At 45.4% G+C, this 24,192-nt stretch overlaps 1 protein-coding gene across 9 annotated transcripts in view; it reads right to left on the bottom strand.

Annotated features, from left to right (window-relative positions):
* LOC6538999 (band 4.1-like protein 4A) overlaps window positions 1-24,192 on the bottom strand; it is a 58,749-nt gene that overhangs the window by 27,623 nt on the left and 6,934 nt on the right. For 8 of the 9 annotated variants that reach the window (XM_002099465.3, XM_015193671.2, XM_015193670.2 and 5 more), the window contains exon 2: window positions 5,740-5,911. In XM_002099465.3, the coding sequence (XP_002099501.2) occupies window positions 5,740-5,823 (84 nt within the window). In that variant the 5' untranslated portion in view covers window positions 5,824-5,911. Of the gene's footprint in view, window positions 1-5,739; window positions 5,912-17,869; window positions 17,977-24,192 lie in introns of all 9 variants that reach the window. The other variant, XM_039375114.1, reaches the window with a different exon arrangement.

Below are 24,192 nucleotides of genomic sequence, written 5' to 3'. Positions count from 1 at the left end.
AGATGTTCAGACGTTCAGATGCTCAGATGCTCGGATGTTCAAACTGTTCAACTTGTCTCGCGCTTTTCCGCTTTTCCGGCGAGAGCTACGACTTCCGCCGCAGAGGCATCACTTGCATTTTCCGCTATCGCAATCGCACGACGTCTGTGCAAATGCTGGATATCATTGTTTGCCTCGCAAATATTTCTGCGCTCATCCAAGGAATGGATGTCTTTGTGTGCACTTAAAAAAATCTTTCTCTTAAACATAAAAGCTGTTCAGCTATTTACGATTTACAACTTAGTTCCAGAATTGGTTCCATATGTAATTGTATAATTGCTTTGCAAGCTTGGTTACCCATCATATCTATTCACTTTTTTTATAGTCTTGCCAGGGAATTCCCCTTTTTTCCAGGTGCACAAGTCTGCGCTCACCTTGAATTTCTTTGGCGCTTTGTTCGCTAACCCATTCAAACGCTTGGCAAACAAACGGCGAAGCCAACTGACAGCGACACAGGGCGCAAAGAAGCTGGAGATTCGGTGTTCCAGGGCTGCCAGAGGTTCAAGGGGTTCCCGGGAATTGGACGTCGGATGGCGGATGGCGGACGTCGGACCACCAGGTGAGTGAGTTATCTGATGGCCGTCAAGCCGGACCGCCTGCCATCCCCCATCCACCATCCAGTATCCCCATCCAGTATCCATCACCCACCTTCCACTACCACCCACCCACCAGACTCTTGGCCACCCGCTGATGTCTGTCCGTTCTGTATTTGCGTTTAAAGTTTTTTTGATTGAATTGTTGCAAATTGTTTGCAAATCTATTTCGCCGGTCTCCCTCCGGCTCGAATTCAGCCTCAGCCTCAACCGATTGAACAATTGCTTTTTGTCTTTTTGAAAGCGGAAAGCGGTGCGGGAATTGAGGCGGGGGGGACCTTGTGGCCACGCAGATATTCAGATATTCAGATATAGCCGCAAAGTCTCGACTTGACACTGAGTTATGGTTCTGACAGCTGCGAAAGGCAACGAGCGACCAGTTTTGGTCTGGCTTTCGAGTTTTCGAATTTTTGTTTGCCGTTTTCTGTTTCTTTCAAGGGGCTCTGCTCTTTGTTAATCCTATTATCCAACCGAAGCGCAACTTCAGCAACAGATAAAGTAATTACCCCGGCTGCCCCGAAAAATGCCAAAAAAGAAGTAAAATAAAAGGGCAACGCCGGAAAACTGTTTCGCTGAGCTGGCAAAAAGGTAAAACACTTGGTGCTGTTGGGCCTAACCTTTTGCCTCTTATTAATTACGTCATTTAATACGCCTGAGAGCGGAAGTATTGTGAATTTTGAATTTCGCTTATGCTTTCTCCACACAGCAAAAAATATTGAATTACTTTTACGGTTTGTATCTTTTTCAGCTCGAAGAAATAGTCATTTATTTCTGCGCTTTAAAACATAATCCATTAGTTCGTTATTAAACATTTGCCATGGAAATGCAGCCATTTTCATTCCAACTTCATGGGTCAAATCAATGGCCTGGCCTTGCAAAATGGCCCAAATTACCGTCTATAACTGCTAACCTGGCCGACGTTGTTAAGTTTAAGCACACACAGATACTGGGATAGCCAGATAGCTGGATAGTCAGTTAGCCAGATAGCCAGCTGCATGGATACAGGTGTGGGTGCTGAAATCTAGACGCCGGCATTTATTTAGCCATTAAACACGCTTCATGGGCTTTGCTTATTTTCATTTTCATTTTCATTATCAATTTGAGCGAGCTCTGTCCGGTTTTCTCTGCGGAACGCAATGGCGGGGACTGTAAAAAAGCTTTTAACTTAATTATGTTGGCCATAAACTGCAGGCTCACTCGTATTTCGGCCAGATATAGCAATGACGCGAGCAGCGGACTCTAATTAAATGTCGCTCGGGGGCCTGGCCAACTTCTGGCCCAGCTCTGGCTTAGCACTAGACTTTGAGACCCCTGATACCATATATGTACGTACGAGTATATGGTAATTTCGAATTGCTGGCTTCGAGTGTTTGAAGCACTCGAACTAACCATTTTCCATTTCGGCCTGTCATTGTGGCCGGTGTGAAGTGATCTGAACTGAACGGAACTGGAGTGAAGTGAATGATTTACATAAATTCTCCAATGGCACCCTGTATTGACAGAATCAAGCGCTGGACAAACAATGCCCACACACTCCGGCCGCCACGGCTTAACCGTTAAGAAATAATTATATAACCTTATCCAGCAATAACAAGCTTATGCCATTTTGGCCGCCCCAAGTGCCAAGTGCCAAGAAGTGCCGCGAAGTGCCGCTCTGCTTGGGAGCACTCGAGAAGTGGCCCAGACTTGGCCAAATGTCATTAGCATGGTAAGCGTGATAAATGGCCCGCAGACTCACGGATTTCTGGTCTATATACTGGTCTATATATACATGCGCACGTAGAGTTTCCAGTCTGGGCATGAAGTCGTCAAAATCATTTGTCACAGTTTTGCCAGCCTTTAAGTGACTGGGCACCAGAGACAGGGTCTCCGGGGCAGAGGTTTTGTCTCGATTTCGGCGGGTTCAACTCCATTTCTCAGACTTTTGTCTCGGCGACTTTAAGATCTTTTGGAATTTGTGTCAGGCTTTCAGGGAATTCGTTGTGGAACAATAAGCTTGGTATTTATGGTTTCTTGATTTAAAACCCACTTGGTTTTATAATGCTCACTAATAGTTTATATTTTCATATACTCAAATTGCATTTCTTCTTTCGTTAATATGGGAAGCTCAACTCACAGTCGTATGGTATAATTAGAGCTATTAAATAATTACTTCACATAACATAACGTTTATGCATTTATGTAACATTTTATGCTTTCATTGCTTTTTAAAAGGCAGTAATTTTATTTATTTTACATTTTAGTAACTAATGTAATGCTTTTTTTGACATTGTTGTGGTTACGGCTTACTGCAGCTTTTGATTAGTATTTATACTCGTTACTCGTAGAGTAACTTGTTTTTTAATGCAATTAGCAAGAGCTACAGTTTCATCTAAGCATAATAAAAACTACACGCAACAAATTAGTCATGTTAAAAATCTCCTTGTAGTCCAATTCAGTCCAATTTATTTAAAGCGAACTTCATTCATGGCATTGTGGTCGCTTATTTGCGGGCGTATCCATACGAATTTGTTTGTTTTCCGCTTGTCGACTTAAATTTAATCCGCAAGATAACGCATTCCGAGTAATCACTCATACGCAACGTTCGACGCAGCTCTTGTCGTGGCCATGAAACATCGATTGCGCAACTGCAGATGTAAATTTCGCAGCATTGACTGGCTGGGCGCCAGATGAAATGCAAAACGAGTGAAGCGCATCTCGTTTCATGTATATCTATAGCTACACAGTAAAAATCGGTAGTAAAATACACATAAGCCATATAAATCGTTATGTATCTGCTCTATAAAGGTTTATACAATCATTAAATTGATCTTCATACCACATCATTTTACTTCTGTGAGCTCCACTCTGCTGCTCTTCTCATCATTGGTGGACTGCAGTTGTTTGGTGGCCTTAAGTGCGTGCGTTTAGTGCCATCGGCAGCCGTCAAAATCAACACGGCCAAAACGACCACGTCGCCGTGGCAATTTGACAGGCAGTCTGGTCGACTTGGCCAAGTTGGCTGAGTTTTGGCCCCTTGGCTTCTTGGTTGGAAAGACTGGGCCGTCGTGTAAATAAAATTACGTTTTGAGGCTGGCGGCCACACGCATTTTTTCCGCTGCCTTTTTTGCATATCAGTCCATCGTCGTCGTTGTCGTCGTCATCGTCATTGCGGCTCTTTGAGTTTTCATTCATGGCTGGGCTTTCGACGTTGTTTGTGGTGGCTTTTTTCTGGGTTTTCGGAATTTGTCGGCGGCGAGTCTTTTATCAATCATGTGGTGAGTCGCGGTGACTCGCCCCGACCCGCCAATAATGACAAGCGATAAGTTGTGCCAGCTATTATAAGCACTTGCTCCAGCTCTGTCCAGTTTTTAAACTCATTAATGGCGACCCCCGCGGGCAGAAACAGCCACTTGCCCACTTGCTCAGTCGCCCACTTGGCCATTTGGCCATTTGGCACTTGGCCAGTTGGCCGTTGTCAAATTGTTGCCACGCCCCCAAATGCTAGAGCCGCTGGCATTCGGCTGGGATCTTGTAAAATTATTATAAATCTCCCCTGATGAGCTGTGATTATTAGCGTTCTACGTGCTCCAATTCCTGCACATGCCATGCACCACCACACGCCACAAGATTCAGTGCCCGTGTCATTAGTCAGTTCCCGGAATGGCTAAACTAGTCTGTCGTCGTGGTTGACTTCCCGACTCCCCAACTCCCTGTTACCCTGACTCCCTAGTACCAATTCCTTAGTGCCGATTTCCCGATTCCCCGACTCAGTACCGCCGGTCGATCAATCAGGCAGCAGGCTGCAACAACTTAAAGCCCGTGGGCGATTCACGCTCAACTGGTCCAATTACCTGGCACACACACAACATATATAGTGTGTAGCATATAGTATGTATGTGGCCCGACTTTGCGGCATCTGCATAATTAACTGGCGGCCCTTTAAGTCACTGCTAATTATGTCGCAGACCTCACAGGCACTTCGCATCGCATCGCATCGAAGATGACAAGAATTTGCATTGAATATGATCGGGCATCATGTTGTAGTTGAACCTTATCTCGCTGAACATCGGCCGATTAGCCTGAATTTGAATTATTCATGGAGTTATTTTCGGGATGGTTGTGGTCTACGAACTTAATTGATTTAATGCAGATTATTAAGATTGCACATTCCAGTTTTATCTCAATCGGCCTGCAATTCGTATTTCAAGCGATTGAAAAACTGCCGTTGAAGAACATACATTTAATTGCCTAAAATAGAGAGTTTTCAAGGCAATTTGGCTTTTCTGATTCAGCCACAATCGATAGCAACTTGATGTCATCGAGCTATTTTATAGCATTTTAACGAAATTTCCCCAAACATTCATAACTGATTTATGCCCTCGATTTCGTTCTTGGAATCCGTATTCGAATCGGACTCGGAATATTTTTCAATTAAAAGCCAGAGAGGCAAAAACAAATATGCTGGCTGGGAGTTTCCTTTTTCATGTGGGCCGTATGGGGACAAGATTTTGCAAAGGTTTGCTGAAACCGAAGAGCAGAAATCGAGGCCAGCTACCCAGCTACCCAGCCAGCAATCCGGCGGAGAGGAATCACAACAATTTATTTGATTTGCCCGCACAATGATGCCGACTATGAGATGGCGTGCGAAATCAGCACAATTTTTCCCAGCCAAGCTGAACAGAGAATGGCGAATGGCGAATGGAGACAAAGGGATCCGTCGCCTGGCGACCCATTTAATTTGGCAAACGTGAGCAGTTTTAAGCCAAAGAGATGGAAAGGCGCTGGAAAGCGGCAGACATCTGTGGCGATGGACGTGTGAATGATGACACTTTGCATGTTTGCCAAGTCACAAGGCCCCGCACTAAATATTGATGAGGATGGCCTGGCATCCTGGCATCCTGGCATCGTGGCATGGAGCACCCCTAAAATCCGAGGCACGTGCAAAGTATGCAACACTTTTGTGGCCACAAAACGCTCTTCAGCACGATGATGATGATGATGCTGAGGGATGAATGGGGGTGTTGTGGGGGTGAAAGCGAAAGAGTTGGCCATGTTTACCAGCAGGGAAAAGCAAAAAAAAAAATAAGAAAAAAGAGGGAGCTCTAGAGCTGTAGAGCTGACTTACCTTGATCTCGTGTATAAACTCGGTTTCATCCAGCAAATTAATGCGCACGGACATAATCCGTGATGGGCGACAGAGGCAGTTCATGTTTGCTTAGCCGTGCTTTGGCTTTGGCCCGTTGACAAGATTAAGTATACGCCGCGTTGTCTCCGAGGGAGCAAGGCATTTGCTCCATCTGCAATGGAAATGGAAATGGAGAAGATAGAAAGTGGTGATTAATATCGTGCAGGTAATTAGCTAGCAATTAGTGGGAATGCAACTGCAGCGGGCAAAACCAGTTTGCTCCGTGGCTGTGTAAACATTGTAGTTGAAATCTCTGGCATTTGAGCGCAGTTAAAGCCACTAGGCCTTGTTTTAATAACTCTTTTGGCTTCGCCGTTTATCTGCCTGGCAGATCAGCGGCCAAAGCAACTTCAGCTTCAACATCAACATCAACACCACCATCAACATCATCATCATTGGCAATGACAGTCCAACTGTCAGCGGTTGCCGCTCCCTAGTTGGGCATTATCATTATAATTTTATAATTGCGGTTGTTTGCCGGCGATAAGTTTAATATGCATGAAGTGGAAGAAGCGGGGAAGAATCACCTACGGCCCACAGACAGCGGCAGCACCAACAAAGTCACTTAAGCGGATTAGTTAAAGGGCTTTCTGCTCCAGTGTGTGTGTGTTGGCCAAAAGCAGATTATGTCATTAGAGCCATAGTATGTACATGGCATAGGACGAGCGCGAGAGGAGGAAGCGCCGGGCTTTGGGTGCCAACATATCGCTTTAAAGCCGTCGTGACGAAATGCTGGAGAGGTGTGGTTGGGGGGTGTGAGAAGGAGGAGAAGGCCAGAACCCCCACAAGAAGAAATGCGGCTGATAAAGCGCGAAATGTAAGCACACATAAGCATAATGGACAACTGCATGTGACGCTTGCCATGGCAATGACTAACATGTTAAGATTGTGTTCCTGCTCAAAATCAAACAGACAGCACAAACGGACTAAACTAAAGACCAACGTTTCAATCGTTGAGCCCATCAAATCAGCTAGAGCCCCAAACGAATTAAGCCACGGCACTGTGTCTGCCGTATTCCGTATTCCGTACGGCCGTACGGCAATCAGCCGTATTCCACGGACTGATATCTCTCGGCAACTTCACACAACATTCGCCGACAGTCGGAGAAAGAAAAAGAGTTCGCCTTTTGTGCCGGCTGCAACTACAAAATAATTAATGTGCACTCGCATAATGAAAGGCGCCGAGCGCAAAAGCCAAAGGAGCAGCTGAAAAACATGCCAGCATTTCGCACACTTCACATGGCCAGACCTCAAGTCCGTTGTTTTGCCTACACGGATAGAAAGATGGGATGCCCGTTTGCCCTACTACACGAATAGTAAACAGTATCTAAGAGATACACATGTAAAGCAGCTGCCACAGAAAGAGATGCAGTGGTACAGGACCTGCTTTGCTTAGTTGCTCTTCATCAGCCGAATGACTTGGTATTTCGTCGAGTGTATAGTGGCACAGCGTAGATAGCGGCTGCCTTCATTAGACGCTAGTAGCAGCAGCTACTGGCACATTTCCCACTGCCTGGCGCTCATTACACTAATGAAATATTATGCCTAATTAATGGAAAGTCGGCTGCCAAGTTGACTGACATCTGTCATACATCTGTCTTTAACTTGGTCACTCTGTCAACGCAGCAGCAGCAGCAGCAGCAACATGAGCAACATCAATTAAAATGCATATATTTCTCTGAATGACAGCCACTATGAATGGAATGGAAAACGGAGAATGCAGAATGCAGAATGGGAAATGCACTGCATGTAATTTTAATTGCAGCCAAACGCAAGCAACAACAAGTTCATTCAACTTGCCCTCGTCTTTTTTCTCCTCCCAAAAACCAGAAAACCACCCACAAGTGGCAGCGCCTCAACGCACAGCGGAAATTACAATTTACATTTATGTGCCGCACTTTTACGATGGCATTTTCCACATTTTCCTCAAATTTAATGCTCATCTCGTTAAGCTCCCGCCTAGAAATTATGTACATTTAAATGGAAAGCAATTTGCGCGGCAATAAACTTATTCATTGCCATGTTCGGTCTTCAAATTATCTTAAGTTCACCGCTGCATTCTCTAAAGTCTTTTAATTATTCTTAGAGACACCAAATGAAAGCTCTATTTTTGGAAGCAATAAATGGAATAGTGGCATGTCGCTTTAATATAAAATGTTCTTTTCTCTACCAATACAAGCCCATTTACCACAGGTGTCGCAACATTTTACGTGGCCAGAGCCCAGTAACCTTCCGCATATCAGAACTCGCTGAAAAGTCGAATCAAAAATGTTCAACAAAGGCCATAACTTTGGAAGGGCCAACCGCAAGGACATGTGCGAGTTGGTCCCCAAAAATCCCGACACCGCACATATGATAAATATGCCATTGATCGATTTTTGAGCAGCTTTTCCGAACCTTCGCCATTCCAGCTGACAGTGGGGAAATTTATCGCCCGGCATATTTATAGCGCCATATCTTTATGCCCGAGCCTGTGTTTACAGGACATCATCAGCATCAGCATCAGCAGCCGAGTCACAATCGTTTCTTGAGCCAGCGACACCCTCATAATTTCTTTTCCCATCAAATTTATCACAGCAGCAGGGGGCGGTGGGCGTGACTTTGGGCCAGAACCCCAGCACCCCCCGTCCTCTGTATTTTAGACACCCCGGCCGGAAAAACTTGGCTTGATTTGTGATAAAGTGCGTGTGGCATTTGCCAGAAACCACCCGTCCTTTCTGCTTCCGTATTTATCAGACGAAACTTTGCTTTCAATTTTCCGGGCGACTTTACTACTTTCTTTCTTTCCCATGGCTGGCTCTTTATTTTTCCTTCTTCTCTTGCCTGCTACGTATATTAATAATATTTGTGCTCCTCACATCATCATAAACGTGGCTTCGCTCCCTACGATACTTGCATTCATTTCAGCTTTTCTTGGCTTGATGGACGGACGGGCGTATCAATAACTGAAAATGTCTCAAACAGCATTTTGTCATATTTCAATGGATCAGAGGACCCTTCATCCTCGATTTTCCCCCCATTTTCCTCTATATTTCCCCCCCAATTTTCCCTCATTTTTGCCATTTTATGTTTGCGGAAGTAACACCCAGCCAAACAAACTTTCAGCACATCCATCTGCTTGGCAAAAGTGGGCGTTTGGGTTGGGTTGGGATTCTGCGTCTGGTTCTCTGGTTTTCTGGTTTTCTGGCTAAACGAAATTATTTATTACCCGCCGTGCTGTGTGCGTAGAAGCTGCTGGTAATGATGATGAAAAACGTGAAAGCATCGAAGAGTGCAAATGGCAAAAAGGTGAGACTTGGATTTGTATTCGTTTTCGGGTTCGGAAGGATTGCCCAACCTCGTCAAACCAAACCAAACCAGACCAGACCAGGCCAGAACATGAACCAGAATCCGAACCAGAAACTGAAGCAGTGCCAGACTCTCCGACTTTCGGGCTTTAATGATGATTAAATGCGCGCCGGGTTTGGAGCATTAGGGGTATATATGTATATGTATGAAAGGTATGGCACAGAGGCACTGATTTCCTCCTTTTTTTAGTTGGTTGATTTGACTACGGAATGGGGCTTATTGGTTTTTGGGGGGCGTCGGGCAGTGAGATGTAAATAACTCTCAAATGAGCTGGAAAATTGATGCCAAGGGCAAAGGCATTTATTTTTCGTAGACTGCAAATGACTGGGACTTAATGGAAGGTGGGCATGCGATGGCTTCAGGGAAATTCCATTCTGACAGCTGTTAAAGGGTTCGTCTGAGACGCGTTCGTTCATCTCAAGACCTCAACAATGACATAATCCCGTCCAGAATTAGTTGGAAAAATACGTATGCACATATATCCCATTCGGAGCCACTCGATGCTCCTCTTGAGATATGCGTGCGCAAAATTACTTAATATTTGTTCACGAGTTAGTCCCTGTTAGTCTCGTCTGGTTTTCTGACTGCGGCGCTATTTTCCGAGAATTTGCTAGCTGGCTCATTTCTGCAGAGCAATATGCACAGCCAGAGGTGCACTGGAAAAATCAGCATTCTCTTTAGAAGTTACAAATGCTGAATCTTATAGAAAAAAAGCATTCTATTCAGAGACTGCGACTAGACACCTATGGACATGAATACCATACAGTTTATTAAGTAATTGGACTAATGTTCAATGGCATTTCTTCGTGTGCATATCTGTAGCCATAGCCAGAGACGTGGCCACAAGACGCAAGTTGGCAATCCGCAGGCGGGCATAAATTTTACAGCCACCTCACACACAATTGCCACATAACACATGGTCCGAAGGGTGGAGTTGGAGGTGAGGATTGGGAGCTGGAGGTTGGGGCAGCTGGGCTGGGGCGTGGGCCTCGGAATACCTTGAGGCATTTGCAGCAATTAACACGGTCGACGGCGTGTCTTGGCGCCCACTTTCGACGGGGGCCACAATCAGAGCCAGATTCAACCAGATGCACTGCCTCCCGGTTTCTTTCCCACTTTCCCACTTTCCCACTTATATTTGGCACGTAATGAGCCCGTGGAGCCCCCAATTGGATTGTCCAAGACATCCAGACAGGCTCTAATTGCATTGACGCTTGTGCCCCGAATGACATACCCATGCCGCATTTGCAGCGAATTTACTGATTGAGTTGCAGTTAATTATGCCGCTCGCTGGCATTTCGATGATTTTAATGATTTGCAGCGGTTCGCGGGCAAATATTTCGCTGCACTCTTGCCCCTGCTAGAGTCACGTATCTGCAATGCAATTTTTTTTGTTGCTCTTGTATTTTTCTGGCCGAGTCCTGGCTGTCGAGTGCAATGACACACAAGATTTTGCAACGTGTGCTGTATGCTGCATGAGTATTTATTTACAGTTGCCGACAACGACGACGACTACGACAACGACAGCTGCCTCCAATGAATCAGCGTGTGTCGCCGTGTGTGCGTTAATATTTAAGCGGTTGCATGGGAACTTGTTAACACCAACCAACCAGCCAGCCAGCTAGGGCAGCATCCAGACCCGGAATCCAGAATCCAGGCCCAGAATCCAAGACCAGACGGTGCCGAAGCCAGAGCTAAAGCCAAAGCCCAGACGAGCGCCCAGGGAGCGGGCTTATCGAGGGGCTCCCAAAAGGGGGGCGCCCAAAAGGGCTCAAAGGAGGGGAAGGTGGCTTAAATGCAAAGGGGGAAGGGGGAAAGGGGAGGGGGCAGGAAGCTGCACGGCTACGTGAGTGATTGTCAAGTGCTTGACGCTGCAGACAAATGAAATTCGCTTAAAGTGCGCCACAACCGCAGTTGCAGGCGCAGTCACAGTTGCAGTTGCACTTGGATATGCCGGCTAGAGTTCAGACTGAAGGTAAGGCCATGCACTGCAAACAAAACATTGCAGCTTTGGCAAGAAATCAATGTAAGTAACAAGCTAAAACCACTAAGGCATATCGTGGCAAGCTCTACAAGGTATTTAGCTCTTTTAAAAGATATTTAGCAAATACATTTAGATATATATTTTATCAAATATATACCATGTATTTTTTTCGAGTGCCTTCGTCTGCTCTGTAGGACAACTTGACTGGCTGTCTGCGAGGGGGCGTGCCCCAAGCAAAAGTTGAGGCATGTGGCAGCATACCCAGCAGTGTTTGCACTCGCGCTGTATGCGGTTAGGTAAATACTTGATTTCAGGGACGGACGTTCGTTGCCAAACGGAGCAGCTCGAAGTGGACATGCTCTCCTGTTTACAGGGTATCCCGGTGCTGTTGGCCATCACGCTCCGTGCGGTGGTTGCCGAAGGTAACGTCATCATTGCACACCCCCATTCCTGCCCGCACTTGTGTATTCTCTTTTATGCAACACATATTTATATATATATAGAAATAAAGAAGAGAAATACATTTTGCCGCTTTTCTTGTGCTTTAATGAAGGATGGATGGGCTGGCTGCGAAACTGTAAAATAGAATCAACCCATTCGTCATGTGGGGGAAAATGCATTTTATTTTCTATTCGGTCTGGCAGATGCGTGAAAATTGCTTTATTTTTAATGACTGCCGCCATGCAGAGAAGAAGTAAATGGGACAGTTGCATTTGCATACCTCCGGGATACAATGGAATCCCAGGCATCTGGAATCTGCTGAGTGAGAATTCTGTATGGTTAATGGTGAATGGTGAATGGTGAATGGGGGTGTTTCCCTGACTTCACCTGGGCTTCCCTGCATGTCATTAACTTTATGAGTGCTTAAATGCTACCGACTGCAGCTCAAGGTAACGGAAACTGCAATTGCAGTTATGAGGCCAAGCTGCTGGCTAAATTACCAAGATTATTATTACTCCGCGCTGAAGACGCCCACTCACTGGGCATCCCTGGGTATTCCTGGCTCTATTCCCAGCCCATCTCCACCTTCGATTTACTGCTGCTGGTGGCGGCAATTCTCCAAAGTGTTTCGCTTGCTGCCGAACAATAAACCAGGCCAACATAAATTCTCCTACGCACCGAAATAGAAATGCAAAGTGCTCGGATGTAGGGGGATAGTATAGTAACATATAGCTATAGGTCCTGCTACTCCGCCCAGATCTTCAAATGCCGCCACCTTCGGCACACGTGTTACAAATTTTATATGAGCAAACAATTTCTGGGGGGCAGAAGAGCTCAAAGCAGCTTTGGGAGGAGGAGGAGGAGAAAAGAGGCGGAAATGGGCGGAGGGAATATACAAGCGAGTATAATATACAAGCGCCAGAGCAGATAAAGGAAAATACCCACCGAGGAGGAGTCAGCTGGCTGGCTGAAAGGCATTTTTATATATGCGCACAGGAAGAATGTCGTAAAAAAGTTTTACGATCAAACATTGCACTTTATGTGCTTTTATGTAAAATTACCGTACAACATTGGCAACATTGTCAGCTGAGCTGTAAAAGTAGCAGGAATAGCAGCAATAGAACCGACAAACCTTCCAAGGAAGCGGAGCGGAGCGCCCATGAGTCCCCAATCCGCCAGGCAATCAGGCAAAGTTGCCTTGTGGCCGGGGTAAATCCAATTTACTTATTTGAGCGACTGCTCCACTGTCGCCAGTCGACGGAGGACACCACCTGCTACCTTTCTTCAGCATTCCACCTTCAATCTTCCCCAGAAGTTGCAGCGATCTTCCGACTTTGGCACATAAGTTATGGCTCCAATTAGCCGCCGCGTTTTAATTGATGCTCCACCACCAAACACTTCCCTGTTGTCCCGTTTTATGGCCACCAAACTGGCACTTCATCTTGCATCTTGAATTTGGCCAGCATTTATGGCTTCCAGCACAAGGACTTCTGTCATATCAGCCTCCTTGCAGGCGGTCAAGAAGGGTCATAAAATGTATGCCAAAAGTGGGAAAAGGTCCCAGCGCCATTAGCACACATTTATGCCATGCCATAAAGCCCGCTTTGGCCAAATCAAAAGTGTCAAGTGGCAGAGCTCATTTGCACATTAATAAGAATTTTATTTAAATGCGCTATCGTGTGACAGCACAACAGGTTTCGTTCCATTCGGTTGACCCATTTATCGGATTCTCGGATGAATCTCAGCCAAATAGCGAAGAAGAGTCGGAGAAAGGGGCCAGTTCACTGAACCACTTACACAAAAGTTAAATGCTGGTCAGAAATGAGGAGGTGAATCAATTTGCATAACTTATAAAGTGAAAAACGAGTTGGTTAACTTTCATTCACATAATCGCCGCAATTAGGCAATCCGCTTAGATTACTGATATTAGCTTACCAAATGCTTAATATTTAACAAACTTTAGCTTGATAGTCTGAGTCATGGCCATATTTGACTTGTCCTAGTAAATCACCTAGAGCCCAAGTGATAATCAAACCCCTCGTCTAGTGTACTTTTTAATTGGTCAGCTGGACGGTCGGCTGTCCAAAGGCCATAAACTAGGGAACACGGGGAAGAGGAGTTGCATTCGCAGGGGTGTTGTGCAGTGCAGATTGATGACAGTCGATAAGAGTGGCGGACAGTTGGAGTGAAGCCGTCATAAAAACACAGATCCCTTTATGGCATTATGCGATATAAACGTAATCAGCAAATTGGTCGACGGCAAACAGGGGCAAACACAGTTAGTGAAAAACGGCGGTCAACGCCACGCAAAACGGAAAATGGAAAATGGAAAATGCCTTTGGGGATAAACGGGTCAGCAGACATTTCAGTTTAGGCCGTCGTCGAAGCCGGCATTTAGCCAGTGAAAAATGTCCCTCGTTAATGTATTTAATTGCGGCAAATGGGAAAAGTAGAGCAAGTGCCGAAGGATGGCCAAATATTTACAGGCGGCTGGGTTTCGTTTCGTTTTGGTTACGGATTTCGGTTTCTGGTTGCTGGTTGCAGGTTGCTGGTTTCGTAGGTTCAGTTAAACAGCCATAATGAGCCTGAATCTGCGGATCTGGAGGCCTGGGGGTCTGGGGATTTCGGTTCCTGGTTTCCAGACCCCCAAACTCCCCCGTCCGTACGACTCAATTACAATTTGCATGACGGTTGTTTGCGACACTCAAGTTGCTGGCTGGCGGGGCCCTTCCGTATTTTGCCCACCATGTGTTTGAGTTAAGCGTTCGTTTTGCGGTTTATTTAATACACTTTGCTTTTGCCGTGTGCTGCTGCACTTGAACACGGAAACGCAAAGTGAAGCCAGAGGAAAGCAAATTGATTGACACACTGAAAGCTGAAGTCTGAAATCTGAAATCTGAGTACTCAACCGATGGCAAACGCTTCTTGCCGAGTGTAAATAATCGCATGCCTTCGTGCTGTGCGGTTTATGCGTTTTACTTAATTACCTATTTGAAATTTTAATGCCCTTTGATGTGGCTTGTGATGCGGACTGGGCTGGAAATGGATGTGGTACTGGTGACTGGCATTTTCCCTTCGATTTTCCAGCCTTTTGATGTGGGAGACACTCTGGCGTCTGACACTCGTTTCCTGCCCATTCCATTTTCCATTACAATTTTCCGATTCCGATGCCCTGTGTCGCGTGTAGATAAACTCATTCCAGCCGTATAAATCAAAATGCAATTTGTTCTGGGCCGAAAAGGGCAAAAGCTAATAACTAAACAAACTGCGGGCCAGTAAATCAACGAGTCTCACGATAAAGCCGAAGACATTGCCTTTTTTATGCCGCTGCCAATGATGTTTCTCGCATGATTATGATGTAGCATAATAGTTCTTCTTCGCCGGTTATTGCGGATGCTGCTAGCCATTTCTTTGGGCTCAATAGAGGCCCTCTTTCTTGTAGGTAGACCCGCGGCGTGTTGCCCGTAATTTATTGGCTGACAAAACAAATTCATTATGAAATGATAAGCCCATGAAAATTGTCATGTTTAGCACGCCGATCATGAAGATGATGATGATGATGTTGATGATGAGGCGGCATCGCAAAGAAGACCGCAGATGCTGGCCACTTGCAGCATGACAAGAAATGGTACAAGAACTGGAGTTTGAGTATTGGGAGCTGATTTAATAATTCTAGTTTTAGGCAGGAAATCTGCTAAACTTTCGCAGGAAAACTACATATGTACATATGCTGGTTTTTGAAGATTAAATTTGATTTATGGTTGATACATTTCCTTTTCACTTATGTAGAGATAGAGTAATGCTCATCTGCAGCTTTTGCTGGAAGGGAGACTTATTACCCAACACATCACCCTGGCACATCCTCAAGAGGCTGAAGCCCAGCTGAAACTGCTGGCGGTGACAGTAACCAGTAACCAGTAACTGGCAACTGGCAACTGGCAACTGGTAACTCGTAACTGCTAACTGGTAAGTGGTAAGTGGTAACTGGTAAATAGTAACCGGTGAGCAGTCGGCAGTAACAGTTACGCCAATGTCAATGCCATTTCTATTGGAAGCACAGGGGGGGGGAGAATACCTTTGGCTCCTGGCCAAACTTCACCTTCATCTGCAGCAACAGCTCATAAAATGCCGGAATGACATGAAGCTGACAGGTAGTAGATTTTCAGCCTCAGCTCGCTGATTGCGGTTGCCACAGCTGCTCATCATCAGTTGGAAGTTGGATGCTGGATGTTGGATGTTGGCTGTTGGATGTTGGGTTCTTGCGGGCATTACAAGGCTTTAATAGACAAGCGCAGCGCAGAGCTGAATAAGATTAATGAAGCCGTTTAAAACGCTTCGGTTGTTTATCATCGTGCGGCATCCCTGAGCTTATACAGCTTCCATAGCTTCTCTAGCTTCCCTGAGCTTCCCTAGCTTCCATAGCTGCCATAGAGCTTCCTTCTACTGTGAGCTTCCCCAGATTTTTGCTGGCCGCTGTGCCTAATGTGCCGGGCACATCCTCCTCGCCGGCTGGCCATTAACCATTAGCCAGAGATGCCGACAGGGCGGCAATCGTGGTTGGTTTGGGGCAACAGGCTGATAGCCGGTCACAGCCTTATTAAGTCGCCATAAACCATAAGCTCACGTTTGCCGCGGCCGCAGCGAAACACAAAAATGTGTCTATAGGTACACTCGAACAAAGAATTGTATCTAGGATTCTGTCGAGCTTAAATATGATTGTTACATATTAGCTATAAGTTACATCAAGTTACTATCTAGATAGCCAACATTTCTCGCAGTGCAGGGGAAAAGTAACTTTTAATAAAGGCAACAGCTGAGCCTACTACTACTTAGACTCGCTCTGATGCTGATAAATGGCCGTGGGCGTGACCCAGCCAGTCCTTGATTAGCCCGATATGACCCAAAAAGCAGGATGGCGGCTACGCCACGACTCCAGGTTCAAATCGGAATGACACTACAGTCGCTGCAATTAAACTGCAGCCACGGCCATCCATTCGGCGGACAGTGTCACCGATTTCATGGGTTTTTCTTTTGGTTTTTTTTTTAATCGTTTGGTTCGCCTGATGAGGCGTGCAGCATTTTGATGGGCGAACACGTAAGGCCTGACAATTGCAGCTCCGTGGACAGAATGGCAGCCAGGCGGAGGGAGAGATGGCAGTCTGCTGGCAGAGATGACGGAGGTGGTGGCGAGTCCACATACATTTTATTGGTCCTAGAGATCTTTTCGAAACGATAACAAGTTTTGATTTGTTCGCCAAGGCAGCCGAAACGGGTTATGATTGACTGGCTGTCGGCTGTCCGACAGGCGACATTGGCAGGCAGGCGGATAAGCCGCAATCCCCCATCTGGAAATGGGGATTTTTCAAGTGTGCCTCGACTTGGTCGACTGCCACGGCAGGCCAACATAGTTTGTTATAAAATTAATGACCCTCATTTTGTATTCAAGTGTTATCGAAATGATTGCCAGTGCACGTAGACAGACGGCCTATGGACGAGAAATATGGGTTTGGCTTCGCCTGGCCTGCTCTGCGGATTGCCAACAATAAATACGCAAATATTTGTGTACTGGAAATGGATTTCTTGGCAGCCAATTAAAGGCTAGATTTTGAGGGGCTCATTAAAAATATTTCCAAGTACCACACATCCATGATAGTGGTATCATAAGTATGTAAACATTGTGAGTGCTGGCTGCAATGTGTACAAGTCAATAAACTGCGGAGTATTATTCATAGAAAATAACAAACTCTCCTGGAGTATTATGATTTTCTTACAGGGCATAATCGTGATGATTTATTTCAATCAATCACGACCAATGGAAGTGAAATTATCAAGCCCTGGAGAAAGGCCACCTTGCAACCCCAAGGTCAGCTTTAATTCCTTCATTTCCCACGTACCACGCGGCGTATGAGCAATGAGTATGGGTTAACAACTGTTTCGACACCTCATTTCACTGCAACTGCAGCCAGAGTCAGAGCCACATGTTGCATGTTCATCTCTGCTTTCCGAGGCGTTGCCTCATGTAATTTGCTGGCCAGATAAATATCTGCAGCTTATCACGATGTCTTAAACATTAAACTGCCGCCTGGCTGGCCGACTTGCGGAACACCTACTCCACCTATTCCCGTATTCTCGTACTCTCGTATCTGCAGCTGTTGATGGGAATAATTTATGTGAAGGTTAGTGGCAGGCTCACACGATGCAGGTTGCCCCACTCTGAATGGGAGGTGTTCGCCAGATGTATATATAAAAGAGTGCAGCCAAAGCTATATAGAGATCCGATCCAGCTGCGGCACTTACTTTCACAAGTCAGCACGTGAGGAGCTTGGCTGCAGCTAACGGGCGCACATTGTGCGGCTGCCTGACCTCATTTGTGGGCGCAATTTGCTTGGAAAATCGGTAAAAATCTGCAAAAAAAAAGTCTGTAAAAATCTGTGGCAAGCTAGTGAGCTGGCTGGCTGGCTAGCTGGCTGAAGTGGTGCATTCATTAACAACAAATTGTGCCCGAAATTCGCCTTAAATAACATTTTATGTTCGCGCACTGGCCGAGATACCGCTGGACGGCAAACGCCTGCCCGCATTTTCATTGCTTTATCTGTTTTCTGTTTTTCATCTCGAGCCGGTCAAGTTGGCAATTTGGCAAAGCGTGAAATGGACAGACACACCAACAGACACACAGGCCGCAAAAAGCGGCAACAATAGCCAAATCTGGGGCTAAAAAAAAACAACACCACAATGGATTGGGAGTAGGTGCTGGTTGCATGATCATAAATCTGCAGGTACACAATAAATGCAGTGATCTCTGCAATTCCCCCGTTTCATACCCCTCTTTCCACCAACTCCATTTGCACTAGAAATGTCAGCATGGCACGGCATGCATACCCTGTAATTGGGCTGGAGGACGGGAGTGGATTAATCTGTGTAATTAGAGCAGTCACCATGTAATGCAAGTGGCCGTTTGTGTTGATAAAGAAAACCACAGGTGATTTTCAGCACGATACTATTGTGTTCAAAATCGCACATCACTTTTGTGATTGTAGTGATTATCATTTGATATTATTTTCATAAATGCACTCGAAAGTTAATGGAAGTTAAAGCTAAGCGATTTTTCCATAAATCCTCTTGTAAGGGATATAACCCGAAACATACTGAGCAAACCACCGAATTTCAGTGGTTTTCTTTTGGCTGTGATTCATGTGCCTTTGGCCGCTGGGCATAAATCAAGCGGCAGCGAAGTCCGAAATGAAATGCAGCAGAACGGAATGAAATGGATTGTGCAAATGTCTGCCAAGTTGAGCCGGGCTTAGCCGACCAGCAAAACAGCCAGATGCTTTGGGCCACGTCCAGGCCAGAAGAGACCTGGCCAAAAAGACTCCCAAAGCTAGCGGCTTTAAGGGGCCTTAAAGGGGCGTGACGTGTACGCACCTGTGATTCCAGTGGAGTGGGCATGGCCACCAACAGGTAGCCGGGAGTAGCCACGAGTATCCACCTCCAGACAAGCCCATTGGCATGCGAATGAGGCAGGCGCACGTGCTTTATGCTAATTACTTGCCGGGAATCGAGAGTCGGGCGTGGGCTTGTCGAAGTCAGGAATCGACCCAGACGGACTCTGGGTTATTAAAACGCATTTGGCATAACACTCGAAACTTGTTTGTGTCATTATCGCCTTATTTTATTTTCCAAATCCAAACCAGGTATCTTTTTTATTTACACCTTTGGAGGTGGTTTTACATGTAGTTGAATTAATGCGTTCGCGATTAAAATGTATACATTACGAGATGTCGTGTGTGCTTTATGGCTTGTAAAGTTCGCTTGCACGTAATTAAGCGACTGGCTGGCGGACGGACAACGCTGCGTATGCTCGATGTCGCGCTCAGTGCAAATTAACATCAAATGTCAGACCGGGCTCGTTGCCGTGGCCAACTGATTAAAGTCGGATCTGCGGAGCGCTCTGTGATGTTCAGTGCTGTTCTGTGTTGTCAGCTTATGGGTAATCATGTGTCCATGGACCCCGACTTGTGACGTTGAATTAGACATGGTCGCGGAGTTCAAGTTCAATTTTTGCGGATGGCTCCGCGCTGCTTTTAATTAAAAGTAATGCCTCGCCATTTAGACAAAATGTTTTTCCTCCAACTTTCCTCGTTTTTGCTTTTTTTGCCTTTCCACAAGAACAAGGAAAGGGGCGGCGGGCAGTGGGACACACCCATTCTGGCCTGCCATTCTTTCACTGCGGGTCCCGCGGTTATTTATTTGATGACTTTGGCAGCTACAGACCCGGTCCGTCACTGTTCGTTCTATACTTTTTTCTATTCTTTTATTTTTCAGCTTTTTTTGGTCAAATCACAGCGGGCGTCGGGCATTGATTGTTGTTACTGGGAAACTGGGGGAAATGCGGTAACCATGCCTGAATTATGCTCTCCGCAGCCGACGAGGCGAGTTTAATGCTCGAAATATGCAAAATCATGAGTCTGCGTTGATTTTAAATTGTATCATTAAAACGAGAGCCCGCTACGAGCGGCGGCGGCTTCATAATGAAAACCAAACTCGCAACCAAAAATCCCCTTGCCCAAAACCCCGACTTCTGCGAGAATTCTGTGTGCTTAACATTTTTTCTGCTATTTTTTCCGGCTCGTTCATTACACATTTTGATTGAACCCTGCCCAGTTGGTAGATCAATCAATTTTTTCTTTGTTTCCCTCGGCTTGCTAATAAATTGCGGTACGAACGCAGCGGGCCAAAGCCCAAAACCCAAAACCCAAAAAACCGACAAAATAAACAAATTAAACATTTTCTGGCCATGGTAGCAATTATGTAGCTGGCTTCTTTCCACGCTCACGCTGTTAATTCAATTTATTTTCTGTGTCTAATTAAAGGGGAGAATGGTCGATGGATATGTTTGATTTGTGACAGTGAATGGTACGAGGAGAGCAGCAAGTTAATGGAGAGCATGACAGGATATGTTTAATGAATAATTAATTGAGTGTATTGGCCTCAAGGCTTCTGTTCCGAGGAACAGAACAAGATTTGCTTATTATGAATTCAGCAAATTGAATATGCGAACGAGTGAGCTGAGATATGATATACATATCCGAAGAGCAGTTACTGGCTTCCTCTAAAAGGCTTTACATTGCATCATCGCTCGAGCACCTAATAAACGCACTGGAAATTGACATTTGTGTCCCACAATCTGGAGCTCCATTTGCATTTGCATCCATGAGCTATTGAGCATGGGATACTTATATGCAAACGACAGTTGTTACAATTTATGGCCAACTTGGCAACAGAAAAGCATGCCAAAGCCAAAGCAACAACTCGAAATAACAATTTCCAAATAATTGTTTGTGTGCGCAATTTTTGCCGTTGCCATTTTGCGCAATGCGAATGGAAATTTTGCAAGCGATTCAAATTACTGATATTTCCATCGATGCATTTGACACATTTGAAGCACGACGTGAAATCGTACCCTCTACTTGCAGTCAGAGTTAAGCTCAAGTTGGCCGGAACTGCAATGCAACACGTCTGAAAGTCGGGAAGTTTGAAAGTCTGAAAGCATTCACGCAATCGCCATCTCAACTCAAAAGTTGCCAGCTATTAGCAGCTCTCATTGTGGCCTTTCCTCGCTTTTCATTTTCTTTTTGCCATTTTGCCACTGCTACTGGAAAAGTTTTCGCTGCCGTTAAGTCATTCTTGAGATACTCAATGCCTGATTTTCCACTCAAGTATGGCCTGCATTGTTGTTGCCGCTGGCAATTGATTGCTTGAGTCATAGACTCTAGACCACAACGGGTTTAACTCATTGTTCCTGGCACTTCGACGTTGGAATACCCTTTATTGAAAACTAATGGTAATGGTATCACTATGTAAGCAAATAAGTATGACAAACACAAGATACAGATACAGTTACCCAAGTTAAATGGTAATATCTGTACCTTTCGGAAGTGAATGAATCAGAATGTGTGAGTGGAGCGCGGCATTATGTCTGGCAAGCATTTGTTTGCTCAGATAATGGGGAAATAATGGGTAAATGACAATCAATCACATTGTAATGCTGCCAAGACCCGAAAGTCAATCGGTTCCCTTTGAAGTGCCCGAGTCGCAGCGAAACCCTTGGGTTAGGGTAGGGTATCAACTGCTCGCATTCGCCTGCCAGCCGAGGGCACTCGTTCCAGTATGCTTGTCGCCAAACCGGAGCAGCTGCCTCCATGGGCTCCACTTCATCCACAGCCATATCCCAGTGGCAGCGCCAACAAATTGCCACTCCAAAGGTGTTGGAGTCGCTGTCGCCGCCGTCATCGTGTTTGTTTGCCTTTTTTTGGTTATCGCTGACACAACAATGGCTCGTAGTTGTTTTCGGTGAGGGGGGGTTGGGGGGTGAGTGGCGAGTTGAGAGTTGCGGGGCGTATACGTAATATTTGATTTGCTGTTGCAAATGCATTGGCAATTTGCACCGCGAGTTGATTGAACTGTCAATCGCCGGCGGACATTGCGATATAGTTTCGCTAATTTTGTGCATGTCTGCATTTATGAAGGCAAATCGGCCATTTGCCTAATTAAAATGCCCCACAGTGCAATTTGGCCAAATGAGCGATGGGCCAAGAGGGGAGCAGCGCACAGACTGGGACAGCTTGTAGTATAAATATTTAAATAGGATTTGCTTTGCGAATGGCTAATGGTTGAGCTGGACTCCAGATACAGATGGGCATATAGGAATGGGAATGGACATTATATGGTCAGCACATAAGGTAAATGACATTTAATTGGCCCACACTCGCCGAGGGGCGGAAATTGACCAATTGACATACATTTTTAAAGAGGCCTGTGCAGAAAAGTACTCGTAATTGGCGTTCATTGGAAGCAATGCCTATTTGCGACCTCCTGCCTCGATTCCCATCGACGTTATTAAATATTCAGCGTCTTGGCTTCTGCAAATTTATGATTTCTTTTAGTTCGCCTTTCCCGGCCAATAAAAAGGGGAATACAGCCGGCGAATGGAAATAGCATCACGTTCCGCAACAACTCGGCTAACTATAAAATTACACCCAGATATCTGAGGCAAAAGGCAAACAAACAAACAAACAAACAGAATCATAAAAAAATGCCGCACTTTTTCTTTGGCTTGCGAAAGATTTTGCAATTTATTTCGCTGGGATTATTGCTGTATTTCACTCACTCGCTGTACTTTTGAGTCATGCCCGGCGATTGTGAGCAGAAAATCAGCAAAAAAGCAAAAAAACCAACTTGCGCAAAATGGCAAAAAGGCCAAAAAGCAGAAGAGCGAGCGAAAAGCGGGAAAAGAAACTTTTATTGCGCCAAATCTAACGGCAAGCGAGCCGAACGGCCGCCCTTTGACCCCGCATTTTTGGGCAGTGGAAGGCTGGGTGTCAAGGTTAAATGTCTGTCGGCACGAGCTCAACCAGAAATACGGGTCAATCGCAGATATCCAATAGAACTGGATACCTCTTTCCACTGCCAAACTCCATGCCGCACAGTCTCCGCGAAAAGTATTCGCTCGCTCTAATGCGTCATCATAAATCGCCTGCACAAATGAAATTTTCGTGTTCGGCTGCAAATGATGGTGCAATTTATATCCATTAGGAAATGAAAATGATCGGGCGATCAGTGAGAATCTTTTCGAGCCAGACTCTTGGCCATGACTGACTGCCTAACTGTTTGGCTCTTGGAACTTTATTGGCCAAATGGAAGTTGCAAAAATATAAAATACCCATAACCATTATTGAATAATCGCTGTCTGTGGGCTATAAAAAATAGCATAAATGCCATCATCTGTAGGGGATTATCTACAAATATCCAATCTGAAATCGATAGTTAATTAAAATTCACGAAAGACAAATGTGCCTAAGAAAGAAATGGTAATGATTAGCAATACTTTTGCTATTCAACGAAATTTATCTTTATTATGAATGTTTTTCTACAAATTTTCGGAAATTTCAAATGAGCTTCAAAGAGCATTCTGCCTTCAACTTCCAGCTGGAGTCACTGCCTTGTTTATTTTAAAGACTTTTGCTTGCTAATTTAAATTTATACCGCTCGTAAAACATTTATAAACTTGGGCTGCCGTGGAACTGCTGTTCGTGGGTGGGCTGTGAATAAATCAAATCTGTCTAGCAGATAACTGGAAACTAGCTCTGGCCTTAGCCAACTGAGTTGGCCAGAACTGCGAACCGCAAACTGAGAACTGAGAACTGAGAACTAAGAGGCGAGTATGATGTGGGCTGTCAATTTCTGTTGGCGATGGCTGGCTGACAAGCTCCTGGGACAAGGAAATAGTAAATCGTTAATCACTGGAGCACTAATTGATTTTTCAACTGCATTCGAGACACGTTCTGCCGGTTTTCCCTCTCAAATTGGAGGTGCTTGGCACTCTTATTTTCGCCCCCCAGCGAAAGTGGCCATCCCAATGTTCTAATGTTCTGGGAATTTTCTACTCCAACATCCAGGCAGCTAATGAGCTTTTGAGTAGCTGCCAAGTTATTGATCAGCCGTCTTCTGCTTTTTGCGAGCGAGATGCTTTTATGGGTTAAGGGGTCGATTTAGCAGCGGAAGGCATTTCTCAAATGTTGAATTAGCCCGATGAGTGGTCTTTGTTCTAAACACAATCATTA

The sequence above is a fragment of the Drosophila yakuba genome, chromosome 3R (assembly GCF_016746365.2).
Source record: "Drosophila yakuba strain Tai18E2 chromosome 3R, Prin_Dyak_Tai18E2_2.1, whole genome shotgun sequence".
NCBI classification, from domain to species: Eukaryota; Metazoa; Arthropoda; class Insecta; order Diptera; family Drosophilidae; genus Drosophila; species Drosophila yakuba.
Note: the sequence above shows the minus strand (reverse complement) of the source record. Positions and strands in the feature narration are given on the sequence as shown.